The sequence below is a fragment of the Kwoniella botswanensis genome, chromosome 1, assembly GCF_036426115.1.
Source record: "Kwoniella botswanensis chromosome 1, complete sequence".
NCBI classification, from domain to species: Eukaryota; Fungi; Basidiomycota; class Tremellomycetes; order Tremellales; family Cryptococcaceae; genus Kwoniella; species Kwoniella botswanensis.
In genome coordinates, this window is record NC_088599.1 from 6,341,164 (window position 1) to 6,361,686 (window position 20,523).

Consider the following 20,523-nt stretch of genomic DNA (forward strand, 5'->3'; position numbering starts at 1 on the left):
AAGGATGTAAACCACGCCCTGTACGGACAGTCGGTATCAAGCTGGGTGCTCTTTGTGCAAGGGCATAGTCGACTTGTATAGCATAAGTAGTCTACAGTAGATACCATATCGTGTCCGTGATCAGGTTACTATTCATAATATACTTATGGTGTAGCACTTCGATAGCCATGCAGAATACAGTAAGTAGGCTCACTGGCCTTGTCTTCTTTTTCCAGCTCTGGCGGAAGGTTGAACGCTAACATCATTGGTATAGAACAGATAGTTGGACGCTGTATCATCGCATTCAATTGCATCTCCACTGCCATGGAAATTGAAGGGTGAACATTGACATCGGAGATGACCACCAGTGGATGGATGATTGATAGCGATCCATCGGTAAGATGGGCAGGCCTGGATACACTGTTGGAAAGTATCGACCAAGGCGTCATGGACTACAATCGATGGATCGTAAGTCGCCCAGCAGCCTTGGAACTGGAGAGACGTATCGACCAGCCACGCCTGAGATTGGATTGGTATCAGCGATTTCATCTGAAAGATATGTGAGACAGTGGGTGAGACGTGATCGAAAAGAGCATTCAAGCAATTTCTCGGTATCTATGTGATTCGCGTGGTGTAAAAATCGATCACGAGACAAGTACACACCGAATAGTTATCGTCATTTCGACAATCTTCCGGATCACTTGGACCTTCAAATCCTTCGTTGTCAGGTTGGTAATTGGTACATAGACAATGGGTAGAGATGGGTTCGCCTATCTCGATCGCGGGTGAATAAAAGGAGTAGGTGACAGGCGAAAATCCAGCACCGGGTAATGTTTGACATTCGGCCTGCATCCCGTTCAGGCGTCAGTGCACGAACAAAGTATTTTCCAGTAAGCTCTTCGATCTGAAGTGGAGCTGTGAAAACTGCAGTGAACTTACAGCACATCCTGCCGGATGCCAAGTGTTAGGACTGGAAATCGATATACCGGAGATAGGCTCCGAGGGGATGGCGTAGCATCCTATCCAAGCGTTGTTCTGAGCGATGGAGAATGAGACCGAAGCGATGAGGCCGATGAGAATCAGGACACTTGATTTCATCATGTTTGTACAGATGTGAGGAAGTGCAAGCGGTGAGCTATTTGTAGAGAAATGATAGGAGCGTTCTCTTAGTCATATGTAAACCGGCACAGTATCTCAGATGAGACTGTCAGAGACGAGCACCTGATCTAATGGATGAGCCTTGAGGTATAAAGGCGATGCATGATGACCATGACGACGGTTGATCATTCGATAAAACCAAAGATCTGCCCGACCATTTCCATTTCGTCGATCAATAAGCTATGTATCACCGATATAAGCGAAACCTGAGGATCATCTTGTCAATCTTTCATCGTTGCATACGTTGAAAGCCTATGAGGGAAAAAGCTCAGGTCTATAAGGTCGCCAGCTGGAATATAAAAGGTTGTTTGTTTTCATTAATCAAAGAATATTTTACCATCAATTCAAACCCTTGAATAGTGATATTCGTCGAGTAGAATCAGCCGACCATTATGTTCCTTTTCAACTCTGTTGCCTGTGTTCTTTTGGGTGTCACGCTCATCCATGCTCAGAGCCCAGTCAGCCTGGGATGTTTCACCCTTCCGCCAAATGGGCCGCCACCAGGTACCTTACTTCCTACCCCAGCTATGAATGGTGTGGATTGTGCCGTGAGTTCATGCCCAAAGCCGCGGATGTACGCCAGACGATACAATAAGAGGTCGCCCGACTAATCACGCTTGTATCCATAGAGGCAATGTGATGTTCCCACCCCGACTCATGAAAGATGGTATGGTTTCTTTCTGCCTTCATCATTGATTTCTATCAACTGCTATTGCTCAGCTACGCCTCCCCCTAATGGCGATTACACATCCTGTACGAGCAGCGATGTTTACGAGGTGGGTTGACCTTACTTCCATCACACAGCAAATCAACGACTCGTCTAAAATTGAGCTGATCGAATCCATGGCTTGGAGATAGTTTGTAGGCATACCAAGCCGAATCGATCTTCACCTTTGATGGGTGTTTTTCCTCCGTCTGCGCGTCGAACTTCCAAGAATTCTATGTTGACAGTTTCGACGAGTGCATTGGGAATTGCTTTTCGAATAACTGGATAGTCATCAATATCGCTCCTGATAATACTATTCATTGTCGATGTGGTGGATCATATGAAATCCCTCCTTACAATCGTCAGGATATGGTGGATTGTAACAATGAGCCTAACAATTGGAGAGTGTATAGATATTTCAATATTGGACCTAGTGGTATCGCCCGAAGAGGACAAGGGAATAGGAGATCAGGAAGCCAGAATAAACGACAGGAACTATGTCCGGAGGGATTGACGGCTTGTCAGACCTCTAATGGCGTGGGCACAGGTTATGAGGTGAGTTAGTTACTTGTTAAATGGTGACCTCTGAGTATTCATCAATACCTTCGTTCGGATGAGTAGTGTATCGATACCAATGCTGAGGTCGACTCCTGTGGTGGGTGTGTCCATGGGGTGTATGTCCAAGACCAATGTCATCCCACTAATGGCACCACGGGTACCGGTCAAGAGTAAGTATCGACAATTGTTGAACGGAAGGAATTTGATTTATGACATGATATGAAATAGCTGCAATGCCCTCCCTGGAATTCTCCCTCCTGCGGTAGATTGCATCGATGGTCGTTGTATCGCATACAAGTGTGATGGATCTAACGGGTATGTACTGCAGAATGATACCTGCGTTCTGGGTGAAGACTGAACGAGTGGAGTAGAAGTCGATGTTATGCTATGCAAACATGTTATGTGATATTCTGTAATAGCCCATTCGCACCATGGTTGTTTCCGCTAATACCCCGATCGTAATGACCATTAGCCCTGACTGTTTTCCCACGGTAGCTATCCTGACGCGTTTGAGCCAGTCAGCCTTCGCGTTGCAGGCATCGTTCAACATTAAATCAGCAAGACTTTTCCATCTCTTCCTCCCAAACGTCCCTTCTTATCTCTTTGGTATAATACATACAAGCCTCCTTCAGTAGCAATCACCGGGATACACAGCAGGAGAGATGGCGACTGTGACTTTTGAGAATAGTGAGCTCATTCTCCATATCACTAAAGATGGACAGGAAGTTTTAGTGAGCAAGGATTTAACGCTAACAAGATCTTTCCTTGCAGTCTTCCATGGCGATGGTCCCGATATAGGAAGTAAGTCCAGCTGATGCTCCTGATATGGAATGGATCTGTATAGCTAATTGATGCGTTGTCCCCCGCCTTTTCCTCAGAGTTACGTTTCAATGCTGCTGGTTTCGGCTGGAAGACCTATGCGAGTGAGGAAGCACCTACGACGTTTAGTGGTCATGATGTCAGGCATGCTACTTGGCTCAGGTGAGATGCTTGGTGTGCATAGTGGCTCACCGAAGCCCGTGCTCACTCTTCACATGGTCATCTTGTAGGGTCGCAAGAAATTTTCAGCTCAGGTTAGCTATGCGTCAAGCGGAGAAACCGAGGATCACCTTCGATGGGTTTAAGAGAGAGGTGAGTGGCTAAGAAGTGATCAGGAAGAGCAATAGGGAACCATCGTACCATCATACTGATGGTTGAGACTACAGGATCACGATAAGGTGAAAAGAACTCTCGATGAATTCTTCAACATCAAGATGGAAACGAGAGACACGAGTTTAAAAGGGTGGAATTGGGGTAAAGCGCAGGTACAAGGTTAGTTGGCGTGGAAGTTGATGTTCTGATACAACGCACAATGATCAACTAACAAATGGTAATCGAATAGGTAACGATATCACTTTCCAAGTACAAGGTAAAACAGCTTTCGAAATCCCTTTATCCACCGTTGGTAATTCCAATATCGCCGGTAAAAACGAAGTGGCCTTGGAGTTCAACCCTCCCCCACCATTCCCTCATGATCCCAAGGACCTATCCAAGAGGGTGCCCGACGAGTTGGTTGAAATGAGATTCTACATCCCCGGAAAAAGCATGAAGTCTAAGGGTAGCGATGCCGGTTCAGATGGGGAAGAAACGGATTTAGATGAGGATGGAAATGAGGTGTCGGCGGCGGACGCTTTCCATAATATGATCAAAGAGAAGGCGGATATAGGCGCTGTGGTAGGGGATAGTATTGTGGTGTTCGAAGATATCCTGGTACTCACGCCAAGGTGAGTAATAATCATTCCTGATTCACCTCCTTGCGTAACCTCCGTTCATTTTCCACAAGTTGAATGACCGAACTGACCATGTGTACATCCACTTCGCAGAGGTCGATTCTCCCTTGAATTCTATCCCGATTCCCTTCGCCTCCTTGGTAAATCGACAGATTACCGAGTGCCCTTCACTTCCATTCACCGTATATTCCTCTTACCCAAGCTCGATGACCTACATGTTCAGCTCGTACTCGGTTTAGACCCTCCTATCAGACAGGGTGCAACCCGATATCCATTTTTGGTAGCTCAGTGGCCCAAGGACGAAGAGGTTGATGCGGAATTGAATCTATCTGAGCGAGTCGGTTTTCATAACTTATAATCATAGGTTCTCATACTGACAGTCATGATACAGTGAGGAACTCGCCAAATACCCCGACTTGCAACGTAAATACGAAGCACCCACTTTCCAAGTGATCTCCAGAGTACTCAAAGCTCTAACAGGAAAGAAGGTCACCCCACCGGGGAGTTTCAGGACGGCTCAAGGTCTGAATGGTCTGAAAGCGAACGTGAAAGCTGTTCAAGGAGAATTATACTTCTTGGAGAAAGGTTTGATCTTTATCGCCAAACAACCTATATTGATCGATTTCTCCAAGACCGAAAGTATCTCTTTCTCACGGTGAGTTGATCAGCTTCATCTTCAGATATCAATCGCGGGAAAGAGCAAGCTGATTGTTCCTATCTTGTATAGTGTCGGAGGAGGTATAGCATCAGCAAAGACATTTGACATGCGAGTAGTATCCAAGACGGAGGTTGCCGATCATGTGTTCACAGCTATTAGTAAAGAAGAGGTTCAACCGATAAGTGCATTCTTGAAGCAGAAGAATATTAAATTGTTGAATGAGATGGAAGAGACTGTGATGGATATTGATGAACCTCTGAGTGACGAGGACGAAGAGATGGAATCTATCGCCTCGGAAGATGAAGATTCAGGAAAGAAGAGCAAAAAGGATAAAGGGGGAAAGAAGGCTAAGCCCTCAGTACAGGATGATGACGATGAGTCTGGTGAGTCTCCTTGAACCTTGAACAAAACTTGACATCTATTTGATGCTCAATATGGTTGCTGATTGAATGTGTGTTTTACGGGTGAAATAGATGACGAAGATTTCCAATCTGAATCTTCCGATGGAGGATCACCTTCTGAATCTGACTCGGACGAAGATGAGAGTGGTATGGCATCCGATGCCAGTGATCCGTTGATGGAGGAGTTGAAGAGGAAACAAGCCAAGAGGGCCAAGAAGGATAGTGGTAGTGGGAGTGATGCGGAGAAACCTAAAGCCAAAAAGGCTAAAAAAGGGGATTAGAGGAAGATGAAAGTTCACCATCATAGCTACTATCGAATCGACATTGCCTTCGAGTTAAGCACGTATCATGTATCCATGTAACATCATTATCATCATAAATATAAATATCGGAGATCGAGACTGATCGTAAGTATAAGTGCATGATAATTCATACTCAGCATCCAGTATCGAATGCCAATATTATAAGAGTGTATGTGATATGATATGGAAAGCAATGAAAGTCTATCTATCTACCTGATCTATATAATAGTCCAAAGCCCAATAACGTTTTTAATATCGATCGTAAAAGTATATAGATAACTATATGATACATTACACTCCTCATTAAATAGCAGCCCTCTTTGATCTTGCTCTGATACTAGCCCCATATTTAGCGAACCCGAAAGGTATCAGAGCCATGATAATGGCAGCTGCACCTAATATACTGGCGGCTGGACCATTCCCAATGTGTCTGAACATAATCGAGATGAACAGCGGCATGGCGGCACCTGCAGCAGATCTAACGACCGTCTTGGCTGCTAGAGCTGAGGCCACGTAGTCTGGGAAAGCTTCTATTAAATAGGCATTTGCCGAGAAGTAAACTAAGACCATACCGAAACCGAATGGTATACCTGCTGAACAGGGTCCAACCCAGGATCCACCGCTTGGTGCGACGTAGGGGGGAGCCGTCCAGCCGAATATGAATAGTGAAATGGGTACGAAAGGTCCACCGATTAACATTCCTGGTAATCTATCTTCTGGTGTAACTTGATCACCTTTCGCAGAGTATTTCTTCTCTAACCATGGAGTGACGAACAACGCTAGACCGACACCGAAGAAGACTGGGATGAAAGTTAGACCGGTCTTGGCGTCGTCCCAGCCGTAATCTTCACCGAAGACTACAGGGAAAGCGAAGAAGAATGCGTAGAGTAGACCGTATACTAGGGAGATGTACAGTGACATTAGGAGTAAGATGGGTTCGGTAGCAAGCATTTCTAATGATGATTGATAAATGGTAGGTTAGTGGAAAATCCCGTGAAAGTGTATTATGGAAATATGGGGGTTTATGAACTCACCAAATGGTCGAATCAAAGTTTCAATGACGATTTCATTCAATGGTTTTCTGAATAATTCTTGTTCGGTGACATACGAGTCATCACAGAAGTCTTGTCTGTACTTCTTGGCTCGTTTCTTCAGCAAGGCAGGGGCGAATGTTTCGGGGATGAACAGAGATGCAGCCCATCTGTATCATATAGAAATTCAGATGTCAGCAATGTGATTTCTTTTTCACCGCTAGGTAAAAGCTTGATAGAACATTGGCTGGGTAGAACTTACACTACACCAGCTGAAATCATATTAACCCAATACAACCATCTCCAACCTGCATATTTCCCTATATATCCACCTATCAATGGACCGATGACAGGACCAGTATAGGGAGCAGCAGCGAATATGGCAATGGCGAAACCTCTTTCTTCAGGTCCCCATATATCTGCGATGGTACCACCTGCAAGGGTAAGTGGTGCCGAACCGAAGAAACCACATATAAACCTTGATGCGAGCAGACAACCGATGTTGGGTGCTAGCGCACAGGGGATATTGAATATGATGTATACGAATGTTGGGATGGCCCATAGTAATCGACGGCCTAGTAATTCAGAAAGAGGAGACCATAGTAACGGACCAGTACTGTAGCAATACGTATAACCATGAAACGATGGTCAGTCGGATTGTCAACCGTGGAGATGGAGAAGAAATCCGATCGGACTTACCCGAAACCGCATACAGTCAATGTGACAGTCAAAGCTATAACTTCACTTGAGACACCAAAATATTCCTCTTGATCTTTGAAATCACCGGTGACGATTGCAGAGGACAGAGCCACCTGGATGACTCCACAGGATACGATGGCGGTGATTACTGTGCAGTTCACAAGAGGCGAAAGTCAGTGATAGGTCATGTGTGAATCGGGAGAATACGTTGACATAGTCGCTTTAAGAAAGACCAGCGAGACCGGATGATCACGCGCTGTGGAGTGGGAATGGGAACAAGAGGAGAAAATTTGTACTCACGCCATCTCCTAAAGTTTGACCAATTCCTTGGATTCTCAGGATCGTTCTCCAGCCAAGTAACCAATTTCTTATTTTTCAATGCCTCTGCTCCCTTCTCCGTATCATGCAGTACGAATCTATCACCATGCAATGTGGATAGACGAGATTGAACGGGTCTCAATCCATTATCTGGATCATCCATAGGTATGAAACCTTGTCTGGTCTCTGTACGATATTCATCGGTTATACCACCTCGACTGATATCCGTTGTCAAGTAAGGGAAAGCAAGATCAGGTGCATGTCGTCTAGAGGCTGTTGTTCCGCTAGTGATAGTTCGACCTAGTGGTTCACCTGTACCTTCGGCGTCGTTGGTGGAACGCCTTGATGCCCCCGTGGGTATTCGCCCGAGCGGGTGGTGTACGGTATTGTGATCATGATAATGAGGTGCGGAGATGGATATAGCTCGATTGGTTCGTGGAGATCTAGGTGATGATGGTGTTGGAGTTGGATTTGATTGTTCGGCTGGAGGTTGTGTCTGAGGTTGTTGTGGTTGTTGGGTAGATTGTTCACCTACTGGGGGTGCTAATGTAGCAGTGGATGATGGATTTGATGATGATGACATGATGGGCGTTTATCTGCCTCGTTTAGCTACTTTGTACGAGTCTGTGGGTTTATTTGGCTTTGTTCTGCGTAGAGACGTCAATCAGTGTGTTCTCTTGTATTGCTACGTCTAAAGATATTTATTATCGAACAAAGGAGGAAATACCTGCTCATGAAATCATCACATCTCTCACTTATATACATTGTTGATCTATCTATCGACCGATAAGAGAAGAGCATTCTAGTACTAAAAGTCAGTAGGTGCTACCACCTCACACCGCGGCCGATCTCCTCTGTATGTATGTTGAGCAAAGTGAAAATTAAATAACCTCTTAAGCCACTACGCTGGCTTTCGAAAAACAGATCTACTGCTAGTGAGTATGATGGCATTTCCGATTGCGGCCGACGAGTTGCCACGTGGCAATTCAGGGTAACTCCATACACTCCGCGGAAACTAACGGATCTCTTTGCCAGTCCTGTACTCATATCGTATAGCATGTATAGCAGTTGAAGGAGAGGATCGATCAGCTCATGAGAAGTATAGGATATCATGGAACAGAGATGTAGATCGGACGTGATCATATCATATGATTACTGCTTGTAACTTGAGAGTTGCTGATTTCACCGATTGTTTTCTTCTCTCTCACATCCCTGGTATGGTGTATCGGTAGGGACAGGATTCAATAAGCTTACTTCGTTCGACCGATCGATATGCCGTAAGATTACTTGACAGAAGCGGCGAACGCCTTACAATCCCGCATACATATTTGAAGGAGTGCTAAAACAGCTAGACCGACAAACCATCTCAGTCTGTGCATCAAGAAGACATCGAAATTCTATACACATGTTTGGCGTTCGTACAATATCGCGAGGTATCCCTGCCACGGAAGATTGAAGGACGACATCCGCATGTGTGGTTCTCATTGGTCTCCACTCAAGAATTCGATATCCATCGATCGAAGGGAAGTGGCCGACTGTGTTGTGCTTCCAGCTCTCAACTCGATGTCACACCATACGCTGTTATAGGGAGGAACGCTGACGTACAATGGGCCCTGTCCATTGTTCTCGATTTTGTTCAAAGGAGGTATGCGAAGTACATGTTTTGAAGACGGGTACTCTACAGCAAGAAGCACTTATAAAGGTCCTTCACTTCTAACCTTCCTGCTATCGGTCACAATGACTTTCAAGTAACTAACGATGAGCTCGAGTTCGACGGGGTTCAAAGAAGATCTGGCGAGAGTCAGATTACAAGCTTTCTTTCGTGGTGCCTATGCTTGTTCGGCTCTGGTACACACTCCACACGATGGAGAGGTGGAAAGACGAAACCGTTTTGACAGTCCAAGGAAGAACCCAAACTCTCTGCATTCTGACGGTTCAGGCACAGTATTGACGGTTACCAAAACGTATAATCCTCAATTAATCCGTTTTGTCTTCAATGGCGAAGTACAGACAATCTCAAGTTACCGAAGGACAGTCATCGATGAAACCCAAAGCGAGAATGGGCAATTCACAGATCAGTATCGATTCGAGGGACTGAAAAAGACTGATACACCAACTGAGTGGTTGTCTTACTGTCAGTCGCAACGATCAGGGATTGACGAAGCGATATCTCATGCTCATAAGGCTCTGAGATGGGTTGAAAGTGATCAGCAATCATCCGTAGGTGGAGAAATTCCCTGGGAGACAACAGATAATGTTCAGGGAACGATCGCTTGGAGATCTATTGAGAAGACCCCCAATTTACCATCTTTCGATCGGTCTGAAGCTGATAGATTCATCGTCACATGGGAGAAACCTAGGTGGCCTGGAGCGGGCGGCAAACTCGAAAGTGTAAATGCAGTTGGGGTGTTCAAGTATCGGGAGCTGGAGAGTTTATCGAGGAACCCACCTGAAATGATGCTAGGGGTCAATCCCGAAATGTGGAACGAACTATTCCAACATGTCAGGAACGAAGTGTACCAGTCTTCTGACCTCCTTGTACGACAAGAACCCGGTGGAGTTCCCCATTCCGCCCTGAAAGACAGTAGAAAGGCTGGCACGTCGACAGTAGTCGAACGCCGACGGAAATCGGTCTCCTGGCCTGAAAATCTTCACGAGCCGGAATATCGTATTGGTCAGGGTTGCGCTCAACGAAGTACAGTAGATGATCGAAGCAATGGATTGCAGGAAATACGAGACTTTATGGACAAGATGTGGAAAAGCAGTGGGATCAATCTGGATGAGCAATAGGGAGTAATGACACAGACTTGAGATACTTTTAGCCTTTTGGTCGCATCATACGGATTTGATCTTAGATCCTTTCTTCGCGAGAGATGATATTGGCAGTTCAACTATGTACTCATCAATCCTTCTTTGCGTTACGATCGAAATTCAGGCATCGTGCTATTCTTGCCACTATGCAAAGATTCTCAGAGCATGACGATTGGATGGACGATGACGATCTATATCTTGAGGCTGCACAACGGCTTGTGCCTTTCCTTTCAGCTTTTCAAGAAGAAGTCTTGAAACATGAAGGCCATGTCCGACCGCCCGTCCAGGTCGGAGCTTCTGTAGAATGAGCCAGCCTCTGAATTATCACTACGAGAAAGGAAACGAGGGGTACAGTGCACCGACTGTTTCCCCACTACCGCCTAACTCTCAGATTGAATCATGTCTCCAGATCAATACGACCTGTTGTGACCCTCAAGCTCGGTCACTGTCTACCTAGCTAAAAATACTCCGTAGACGTACTTCAACAAGATGAGCATAACATCAGATATGTTCAGTGTGGGATATCTAACCGGAGAGGAGTGGCAAACCATCCAGTATCGAACACACGAGGAGTTCGATCCGCATCGCCGAGGGACATGGAAGTATTTCCAAGTCAGAGGTCTTGAGCCCGCTTGGGCACTATCCAAGTGGCATTTGCCCCAAGAAGTAGCTCAGCAAGAAGCGACCCTCTCGCCGAACGTGATCAAAGCATTAAAGGTAGCACAGTAGGTGGATAGTAAGCAAGAAACTGCACTCAAGGGTGAGGTCAATTGGACCCAGGGTCGTCGATTCTGGTGGAAGTCTTTATCGAGAGGCGAAAATACTTCTGAGGAGTTACCGGCGATAGATGAGTACGAGTCTGATCGTTTTCTCCTGAGTTATGGAGGTCGTTCAAGAAGAGATCCGTCCAACGATCATGCAATACTACGATTCCAAGAACTGGAGTCATTCGCCCTATCACATGGTGAAGGATCCAATGGACTATGGCACAAAGCTTATAAAGTCATTAGAAAACACATGCTCGGCTTCACCGATGATCGAGAGGAAGCTGACTCCGGCACTTTCACATATCTCCCACTCACGTATCCTCGTTTCTACCGGTCCGCTAGGCCCAGCGGAAGCATATTGCCTTCTGAAGTTGGTATGTCGCCTGCGACGGTGGTACCCGTTACCTGGGGATCGGATGTGATAGATAATGAGCAGACTGAACATACAGTCTATCCCGTCGAAGGTACGAGACCTCCTGGATGGACAGGAACCGAGGAGGATCTCGATACTCAGGAATAATTATGGCCGCAAAATCATTGCTCATGCTTTAGCCACTTTCGCTACTATCAAATCCTAAAGCGGTTTCTTATGTTTATAGCTTCTTTCTCTCTCAGTACATGCATTTTACTCTCACTATGCAGATTGCCCCGTTTGAGTAGCGTGTGATATTTGTCGCGTTGAAGAGTACTCATACGCCCATGTGCAGAAATCGACATACCGAATTTCTAGTAAGTTCTACATGTCGGTCCAAACTCCAAATGAGAGGAAGGCATGTAATGCTGTGTACCCTGCCTGGTCTACTGTCGCTAATTCTTTCATCAGTCAGACAAGCCTTAAGATCCAACTCTCAAATAGTGACCATGGATACAGTGTTTGTGGCGAACTTGCGAACCACAATACATGCTATCTTCACCATGACCAGCTCCGAATCTGCTACTGTTAATTTCAACTCATCGACTGAAGGTAGTGGGCAAACACACAAACGTCGTACTCGACTAAGAAACATACACAAACAAGCTCGCCAAGAGTTCAAGCAGTCTTCGCGTCTTGAGCTTACAAGCTCGGTAGCAGAAGAAGGTTACAAGAATATCATTGCTTCGATCAGCTCTCTGAGGTTTCATAAAAGGCTCACACTTGAATTGGGTAAAGAGAGACGAGCGCTTTTCCAAAGACTAGCTGAATTGGAGGGTTGGACTATCCGATCCACCAAAAGAAGCTATTTCGAGGTCAGAAAAGATGATGGTTTCTTGCGTCCTGAGAGATCGGCCAAGAATTCTGAGCTGTTTGATAGTTGGATGAAGAGTACAGGTAATAGTAGGAGACAGACTTGGACCAAGTCCGATTGGGCCTATCAGAATGGAAAGATCACTGAAGAATGCAATAAATCCAAAAGGACTAACGCTATCTTGCGGGACGATATTAGAAGTCTCAAAAGTATCATATCCCAATATCATCCATATGCAGTCACGAATGACATCGAAAGCACTTTCGATACCCCGAGCTTGACGCCAGATATACCCTTTCCTGGCACTTCTGATGGACAAACAAGATACAGATTGAGGATGCATTGGTAAATTGCATTGGTGATTTGCGATGTGCTGCGTACTTCCAATTTCCATGTTGATCATCAAACAGGAGGTGCGGGACCTCCTTTTATGTGCTGTGCAAAATGAGTAAACCTTTCATGCCGTGTCAAAAAGTGTGTCAGTACAAGGAAAGCTCATTTTGTTCCAGACTTACGACAGTGATGGACGTCATCTTTGACCACTGAGAGGAAACCCCTTGATCGTGTGCTTGATCTATGTTGAAAACCTCTTGGAATCTTTCAGGATTTCAAAGCGTATATGTTATAGCTAGCACGCAGCGTCGAGCAGGAGATCAGATGACGTTCTTCGGTTCTTCTCACCTGGGAGGGTTTCGACAATGTCTTTTGACGAAGAGACCGAAGCTCAAGACGATTTTGGAACATACGCATCACAACACACAAGAAGAGGTGTGGTACTGCGACAATCTGGTACAGTCATGTAAGGAATTGCTATCCGAGAGGCGAACGCAAAATCGGTTAGGTAATCAGCGAACAGCCTTGTTAAGGGAATTAGCCTTGTTACAGAATCACGATATCCAGTTGTTCAAAATAGATTTTCTAGATTGGAGGAAAAAAGATGGACGACCTTCTACACATCGCATTATGAACGACGCATATCTGTTTGCGGATTATGCAGCTTGGGATCAGAAAGTATGCGAGGAGAAGAAGTGCCTAATTCGCAACGAAGTCGAAAGATTGAGGTTGGGGAATGAAGGTCTACTAAAAGATAGCAGCTTCATAGAAAAAATGATTGATCTGATCCGCACCAGATCCTCCTCTTCTCATTCGATTAGGGAGCATACAAGTGGTATCAACGGAAGGGAATGGCTCATGAAGAACGGCGATAGCGGCCTGACACTGCATTATGCTGCTGCACGGATCATGGAATGCTACTCAGGCAATTGTGATCAGGAGGACGTCGAGATCGACGAAGACGGTCACCTTACCATAGGCTTCATACAAGCAGGCGCCGAATCTGAATTGGAACAAGGAGAAGACAAAGAGTAAGACACGAGGAGTTATTCGAACTGCTTAAGTTACGGGAAGAAATGCTGTGCTGTGTAATCGTATGGCCGAAGACTCTTGTCATTGCAATGCAGCGGCCGAATATTTTTCCGGCTCTGACCAGAGCGCTGGATAATTGCCTAAGAAAAGTCAAGACATTCCTAAGATCCGCATGGCGAGAACCAAGAAAGATTTGGCATATGGTGAGACGCGTTGGCCGGGTCATCTTTACGAGATTTCTCGACGTGTTTTGCGGTAACTCAACACGACAAGAGTCATTTAACCTTTTCAACAAGGACGCGCCCCTTTCCTTTCGGGTGAACATTCCTCTTTCTTCGCGCCACTTTTGGCTGTCCTGACCAGAAATTGCCGGTCTTCCTCTCATCATCTTCATTTCGGTTGTTCCATAACGACCCTTGTCACGCAGTCAAACGTACCACAACCCATGGTTTGCATAGTATGTCTGGTTCATCTTTCCTAGCAGAGTTCCTGGGGGGATGTGCAGTCGATCAGAAGCAGCCTGAAATCCAATATACCACTTTCGCGTCAATGGCGTGAGGCTCGGTTTTCTCCGTGCAGTTTGGAGCAATTGCAGCAGCCGGTATCACCCCTGATGTTCGCGAAAGGATCAGAAGGCAGAAAGAAAAAAAACGATGAAGCCAGTCGCGTCAGACTGCACCATAGCAGGACGATATATATCAGCTAATGTGGTTTTCCCATCTTTCGAGATCATCAATATCCTACTTGTTCACCTCCATCGGCATCGAATCTTTCCTTTGACAGGACATACGACAGAGTATCGTTGATCGATACGCAGCTTTGATAGCTTGACGACCTAGTTCACCGACACCGACCTTCCAGCAACATCGACGTAAACAACCAAAGCGACATTCACTTCAACTTTCAACGAATTTCCCGACATCCACTACAATGTCTTCACCCATTCACAGTTACCTTTTCTCCCCTCCCCCTTCACCTCCTCGACGTGCTATGGACTCGGATCCCAATCCGGGATTCACGAGCATCAAATCATTGCTTGTTCCTACCGATTTCATACCTCGATCACCCCATTTAGACGGAGGTTTGAAAACCAGATCGCCTCGAACTCCTCAACAGAGTAAATTTACCCTCGACAATGTCTATCCTTCTTCTTTCCCTTCCAGATCGAAGATCTTAGATCCTGAAGCAACTCCGATTGCCACTTACTCGACACCTACTACTCCCCGACGAAGATCCTACGAGAAGACTGTGTCATCTCCACCTTATATTCCATCAAATGTACCCTCAGCACCCATCCCAATTCCCTCAAGCTTACCTAAACCCCTGATCAGACTGATGTTCCTTGCTTCACTTCTATTGTCCTCGATATTGCTCCTCGTTTTTGTACCCTCAGCCCGACTTCCCAGTCTTAGGGCTGCAGGTATGTCGAGGAGACTCGCTCTTGACCCCAACGGGAAAGCTTTCATCGATGTGGAAGGGATCACCAGCTGGTCAGATGCTAGAGACAAGGACTACAGACCTCCACAGATCAAAGCGCCTCATATGATGAGACGGGTTCTGGAAGAGAAAGCTGCTCCTGCTCGTGAGTATCCTAAGATTATCTAGCGATTTTTGGATAACAAGCTGATGAGTCATGCTAGCTCATCCCCGTGCTTCTCGACCCGCCTTGATTCCCCGACCACTTCCCTCATCGCATGAACTCCTTGCCCTCCAATCGTATCTATTGTCATCGGCATATAATGTCATCCCCAGCCATGTCGACCCATCTGCACCCATCGATGCCAATGCTGTCTTGGGTGTAGGTGTGCATAAACTCGGTCCTTCTGGAGGTGATTTGGAGCAAGCTTGGCTAGATGAGCTCAAAGGTGAAAGAGAGGATGAAGTAGTTGTATGGTACGGTGGTAACGGGCAAGTCTCGCTTCCATTACATGTTACTTGTGTCACACTGATGAACGGAGATTTTGCAGTCGACCGAACCTCCCTCACGATGTACTTGATTTCCTGGCGTCTACCCATGGCTCATCCCGAAAACCCACCTTGATCCCATGTCATGCTCGATCTGATCGACTCACCTTACTTTCCATCCTTGATCGATTATCTTTACCACTTCGAGATCACCCTATCATCATGATCGGCAACAAGCCCATCGTAGGTGATCTGCGTAATCTCGAAGAACTTCGTCTATCCGGCGAACTAGAGTCTATGCTTGCTGAAATCGGCTGGAAGAAGGAAGAAAAATCTGCTTGGAAACCTAAATACGCTAAAGTGCAAAAAAGGACTCTTACCGAAGTAGAGGAAGCCTTGAAAGCTCAAGTTCAAGCGGCTTTCGAAGAAGAGCTCGAAGACGATGTGTTATAAATCTCAATCTGAACTCAAAGATGACCAAAGTGAAACGCTGTGCGATTTCTCAACCTTTTCGGGCAACTAGATCACCTAGATATCCGTATATTGTATATACGATGTAACCTTCAACATGCTAATATCGTACAAATCGGGCGCGCAACGGTAGCTCTATATCATTGCATATCATATCCAATGACACCGAACACAGAGATACGTATCACCCGAAATATGCTTACGCTTCCACGCTAATCACTGGAACCGATTTTTCCGCCTCCTTGTTCCTCTTGAGCGTGAGCGCAGAAAAGTCATCGCCAACATCTGCCAATTCAGCGTACTCCTTCCAGACTTTCGTGACCTAGAACAAACCATGTCAGATCATCCTGTTCCCCTGTGCTATAAACTAACACAAGCTTACGTCGTATTTATAGATCCATCGATTCTCAGCACCCCAGTTTCTTCTCGTCCTCTCATTGATATAATCTTGCTCGTCGAGGGGAGGTGAAATTGCGTCGAGCTCTTTAGCGTTGACTCCGAAGCCATTTAGGATTTCGTACTGAGCGGAACCTTCAGCTCAAAACAGTATGACACTTGAAGTTGGCAGGACTCACGAGACCCTTGTAATGTGGCGAGCGAACCTCATCATACAGCACTAAGGCTTCTGAGATAGGTTTCTGCCTCTGGTGTGTGTATAGAAGCGCTTGTGCCAGAACATAAGCGTCTTCGAACGCAAATGCGGCACCGGAGCCGAACGCGCCAGAAAGAGCTGTGGTCGTGGTGTCAGTATCTGGTCACGATTGAGGAGTTGCTCGGCTCACGATGTGACGCATCGCCCAACAAAGCTATATGGCCGTTAGAGATGACTGACTCCAATCTTGGTCCGCCGAACATGGCAAATTCGAGCCATTCATCGGGAGCAGCAATAACCTGACGGATAGTTTCACAATAGTTCTGAGGAAAAACGTGGACCACTTCAGCTCTATAGTTTGCGCCTGGGGTAATCAGAGCGCACTTACGCTGTAATGATGGACCACCTGGTCTTTCTTCACCTTCTTACCCCAACTGACTTTGCTGACTTCCTCCTCCGGCTCGTCAGCTCTGGTAGCGATTTCGAATAACCCGTTATCCAAAGGATCCGTATAAACATGTGTATTTCTCGTGTGCCAGAAACATGCCGACTGGGGTATATTGGGAATATGGGCGACAGCGGATTGGGGGATAAGGGTTCTGTAAGCTACTTTGCCGGTATAGCTCAACTTGTGTTCAGGGAATGCATGTTGTCGGACGACCTGCACTTGATTTAGCTTGAATTCTTGCAGACGATGTTTCAAGCTGCGGACACTCACTGAACGGATACCATCGGCACCTAACAGAAGGTCGAATGGACCCGCCCGGGAACCATCTTGGAAGGTCAACTCGATGCCTCTGGACGACTCTACGATCTCTGCCAGCTTTTTGGACAACTGGATGAAATCGGGAGGGACTTGACCTAATAGTGCTTTCTGCAATTTGTACCTTTCAATACGTGATCTAGGCGCTGCTTCCGGATCCACTATTGACATAACGCAATGTGTAAGTGGTCCTACAGAGCATCAGGAAAAACTTGCCTTTCTGGAAAGTCCGCGAGATCAGTTCTCCAGTAGTTCCATTGCGCTGCTCAGTATCAATTTTTGACCCATCACCCCTTTTTGTATATTGCTCAATTGCCTCTGCTGCTCCTAGAAGCTTGAGGTGCCTCCATGTGTTCTCATTGATACTGATGCCCTATATATGTTCATCAGTATTAACCCTCTGATGTCAGAAGTGCTAGCACTTACCGCACCAACTTCTCGCAGTTCAGAAGCTTGGTCGTAAGCGCTAAGCTCGACGAAAGGCAATCTTAGGAGATTGATGATAGCTGCTAGACCACCTGGTCCCGTGCCAATAACAGCAACCTTCATCTGAGTCTCTTGAGCCTGAGGTTGAATGATCATCTCGTCTATTGCGATGTTACAGACATCAGTGTCCCTCTGGGCAAACGAAAATCGATCGCCTGCATGACATTTTATGGTTGATGTTCCTCAACAAGATCAACAATCAGTCAGTAGCCGGACGCCCTGAGATACGGAATGACTCGGAAGATGCTTAGTCAATCGTGCGAATGATATATATGCAAACATCCGTCCTCCAAAGCATAAGGTGATTTATGGTTAGCATTCAGATGGTGTTCTCTGACGTGACAGATGAGATCTAGGGTCGGATTTGGCCGTGTTATCTATCTGATTTGCAATTGCAGTTTATCATCCCTGAACATCCGTACCTTGAAGTGATGCATCTATTCGCACTTGATATTGCGTGATTCTGCCTGCGTATGCAGCTCATCAATGGATCAGCTGTATGGTAGAATGGTGAGACCAAAGTGCAGGATATAATGCGTTCAGACTCAATAATACTCCGACAGATCGACTTCCGCGATCTGACAAGATGACAGTGAACCTCGAGCCTGCTCATACACATGACTTCGCCCATCCCATAAGAACAGTCGCCGTCATAGGCTCGGGGCCTACTGGAACACCTGCTGCTAGACATCTTCAAGATGCCGGTCTGAAGGTACGGCTATTTGAGAGACAGTCTCAGTCCGGCGGTATCTGGAATTGGCGACCTGCAGCTTCACTACCATTATCCGTACCAACACCCCCTCCTTCGGTCGGAGCTTTCACCCCCGTGTTCCGTCAAAGTGGGACCTATGACGATCCTGATCGTAAGGAGAGAGAACACTTCAATCCGCCCAATCCTTGTTATTGGAACCTGACAAACAATGTTCCTACTACAACGATGGCTGTGAGTTCGATGATGATTGCCTATATGAGTCGGTGCCCTTGCTAATTTTGCGTTTTACATCAAGTTCAAAGACTATCCATATCCCGAAGGGACAGAAAGGAATGTTACTCATAAATTTTTAGCTGATTATGTGCATAACTATGCAAGACATTTTGGCCTCGACAAATTAGCATCATACAATACCAGAGTCGAAAAGGCAGAGAAAGTCGACCATAAGTGGAGGTTGAATCTTCGAAAGGTAGTTGATGAAGGGAATGAGAAAGCCAGAGAGGAACAGTGGTCCGAAGTGAGTTGTCACGCATTCTGGTCGATCCTATCATTTCTTCTTCATCTGACCTGAGTTCCTAGGAATTCGACGCTGTAGTTGTCGCTACTGGTCATTACAACGCTCCATATATACCTCCACTCAATGGTGTGGATGCCTGGGCGGCTGCATGGCCGACCAAAGTCATACATTCGCAAGGGTATCGAGTACCGGAACCCTATGCAGGAAAAGTGAGTGCAGTTCTCATGAGCAGTGAATGAAAGCTCGCTGAATCTGGCCCTAGACTGTATTGCTTGTTGGCATAGGCACGAGTGGTACCGATATCGCTCGAGACCTCGACCCATACGTTGAGAAAACCTACTTAGTGGGCAGGAACAAACTCAGAGGTCCCCCCGCATATCAGAGACAACGTAAATTGCAAAGATTTATGGTACCCGAGAAAGGGGAGTCAGTGGCGGAGATACGGCGATTCGTTCCACCAAACCCTGGACAACCTATAGAGGAAGCAGAAGTTGAGCTTACAGACGGAAGAATACTGAAAGGTATCAGCGAAGTGATTTTTGCCACCGGGTAAGTAGATGGCTGTCTAGGGCTAATCGAAGTATCATACCTTGACTGACATGGTGTAATATAGGTATCAGTACTCCTTTCCGTTTCTTCCAAGCTATCATAGCGACTATCAAGGCGTGCGCTCGGAACGGGCTGAAAAACACCCGCTGGTGACCGATGGCTCTGGCGTACTCAACTTGTGGCGTGACGTTTTCTACATTCCAGACCCAACACTTACATTCATTGGGTTGAGTGTTAACACCTCAGCATTCTCTTTCTTCGAGTATCAGTCGATCTCCATCGCAAGGGTTCTCTCTGGCAAAGCTAAATTACCAGATGAAGCTACACGATGGGCCGATTACGCCCAGCTGGTCAAAGAGAAAGGGGAAGGTAAATTTAGTCATCTGCTCAACAAGGATGGAGAAAGAAGTTATGTTAGAGATACAGTCGAGTGGCTCAACAGAGACGCGCAATGGTCAGGTGCGGAGTTGATCGAAGGCCACAGTCCCGAATGGATGGCGGAAAGCGATAAGATGCAAGAGCTGTTGGCTGTCAAATATGGCATCACGCCGGAACAGCTTCGACAGATCAGTGAGGAGATCAATGCGGGTGATGGGCAGAATCAAGATGCTATCTCGAAAGACTTTGAGACGGCCGCCGAAGAAACCAACGCGAGAGCGATTGAAGGATTGGCGAGGAGGCTGGGGGCCGTGAAGGCTTAACTGAATAGACCAATATGCTTTGGTAGACTCCAACGTTATAGATCATGCATTTCTGCTGTGATATGCTGCTTGTAATCTG

General features: G+C 46.3%; 11 protein-coding genes across 11 annotated transcripts; 8 read left to right on the top strand and 3 right to left on the bottom strand.

Moving 5' to 3' along the window:
- Positions 1-189: 189 nt before the first annotated feature.
- L199_002383 (uncharacterized protein) lies at positions 190-1,080 on the bottom strand (the record flags this gene model as incomplete). Its single annotated transcript, XM_064888127.1, has 3 exons — positions 190-498; positions 643-825; positions 919-1,080. 3 exons carry the CDS (start codon positions 1,078-1,080, stop codon positions 190-192), a joined length of 654 nt encoding a protein of 217 aa, XP_064744199.1.
- A 449-nt stretch (positions 1,081-1,529) lies between these two features.
- Positions 1,530-2,863, top strand: L199_002384 (uncharacterized protein; the record flags this gene model as incomplete). Its single annotated transcript, XM_064888128.1, has 6 exons — positions 1,530-1,685; positions 1,767-1,913; positions 2,003-2,398; positions 2,465-2,571; positions 2,630-2,716; positions 2,821-2,863. The coding sequence occupies 6 exons, from the start codon at positions 1,530-1,532 to the stop codon at positions 2,861-2,863; spliced, it is 936 nt and encodes a 311-aa protein (XP_064744200.1).
- Positions 2,864-3,063: 200 nt separating this feature from the next.
- On the top strand, positions 3,064-5,510 carry L199_002385 (FACT complex subunit POB3; the record flags this gene model as incomplete). The annotated part of the gene is made up of 10 exons (XM_064888129.1): positions 3,064-3,088; positions 3,173-3,202; positions 3,280-3,382; positions 3,451-3,532; positions 3,607-3,712; positions 3,783-4,164; positions 4,264-4,503; positions 4,562-4,825; positions 4,898-5,211; positions 5,302-5,510. The coding sequence occupies 10 exons, from the start codon at positions 3,064-3,066 to the stop codon at positions 5,508-5,510; spliced, it is 1,755 nt and encodes a 584-aa protein (XP_064744201.1).
- A 324-nt stretch (positions 5,511-5,834) lies between these two features.
- L199_002386 (uncharacterized protein) lies at positions 5,835-8,162 on the bottom strand (the record flags this gene model as incomplete). Its single annotated transcript, XM_064888130.1, has 5 exons — positions 5,835-6,484; positions 6,566-6,732; positions 6,825-7,178; positions 7,262-7,409; positions 7,562-8,162. The coding sequence occupies 5 exons, from the start codon at positions 8,160-8,162 to the stop codon at positions 5,835-5,837; spliced, it is 1,920 nt and encodes a 639-aa protein (XP_064744202.1).
- Positions 8,163-9,316: 1,154 nt separating this feature from the next.
- On the top strand, positions 9,317-10,369 carry L199_002387 (uncharacterized protein; the record flags this gene model as incomplete). The annotated part of the gene is made up of 2 exons (XM_064888131.1): positions 9,317-9,327; positions 9,478-10,369. The coding sequence occupies 2 exons, from the start codon at positions 9,317-9,319 to the stop codon at positions 10,367-10,369; spliced, it is 903 nt and encodes a 300-aa protein (XP_064744203.1).
- A 510-nt stretch (positions 10,370-10,879) lies between these two features.
- L199_002388 (uncharacterized protein) lies at positions 10,880-11,677 on the top strand (the record flags this gene model as incomplete). Its single annotated transcript, XM_064888132.1, has 2 exons — positions 10,880-11,107; positions 11,171-11,677. The coding sequence occupies 2 exons, from the start codon at positions 10,880-10,882 to the stop codon at positions 11,675-11,677; spliced, it is 735 nt and encodes a 244-aa protein (XP_064744204.1).
- A 395-nt stretch (positions 11,678-12,072) lies between these two features.
- L199_002389 (uncharacterized protein) lies at positions 12,073-12,732 on the top strand (the record flags this gene model as incomplete). The annotated part of the gene is made up of 1 exon (XM_064888133.1): positions 12,073-12,732. The coding sequence occupies one exon, from the start codon at positions 12,073-12,075 to the stop codon at positions 12,730-12,732; it is 660 nt and encodes a 219-aa protein (XP_064744205.1).
- A 308-nt stretch (positions 12,733-13,040) lies between these two features.
- Positions 13,041-13,751, top strand: L199_002390 (uncharacterized protein; the record flags this gene model as incomplete). The annotated part of the gene is made up of 1 exon (XM_064888134.1): positions 13,041-13,751. The coding sequence occupies one exon, from the start codon at positions 13,041-13,043 to the stop codon at positions 13,749-13,751; it is 711 nt and encodes a 236-aa protein (XP_064744206.1).
- Positions 13,752-14,678: 927 nt separating this feature from the next.
- On the top strand, positions 14,679-16,106 carry L199_002391 (uncharacterized protein; the record flags this gene model as incomplete). Its single annotated transcript, XM_064888135.1, has 3 exons — positions 14,679-15,330; positions 15,389-15,656; positions 15,716-16,106. The coding sequence occupies 3 exons, from the start codon at positions 14,679-14,681 to the stop codon at positions 16,104-16,106; spliced, it is 1,311 nt and encodes a 436-aa protein (XP_064744207.1).
- A 217-nt stretch (positions 16,107-16,323) lies between these two features.
- Positions 16,324-18,061, bottom strand: L199_002392 (uncharacterized protein; the record flags this gene model as incomplete). Its single annotated transcript, XM_064888136.1, has 8 exons — positions 16,324-16,446; positions 16,507-16,644; positions 16,700-16,854; positions 16,907-17,039; positions 17,105-17,377; positions 17,435-17,640; positions 17,696-17,852; positions 17,906-18,061. The coding sequence occupies 8 exons, from the start codon at positions 18,059-18,061 to the stop codon at positions 16,324-16,326; spliced, it is 1,341 nt and encodes a 446-aa protein (XP_064744208.1).
- Positions 18,062-18,551: 490 nt separating this feature from the next.
- Positions 18,552-20,444, top strand: L199_002393 (uncharacterized protein; the record flags this gene model as incomplete). The annotated part of the gene is made up of 5 exons (XM_064888137.1): positions 18,552-18,908; positions 18,973-19,194; positions 19,257-19,403; positions 19,457-19,743; positions 19,808-20,444. The coding sequence occupies 5 exons, from the start codon at positions 18,552-18,554 to the stop codon at positions 20,442-20,444; spliced, it is 1,650 nt and encodes a 549-aa protein (XP_064744209.1).
- Between the last annotated feature and the right edge of the window lie 79 nt (positions 20,445-20,523).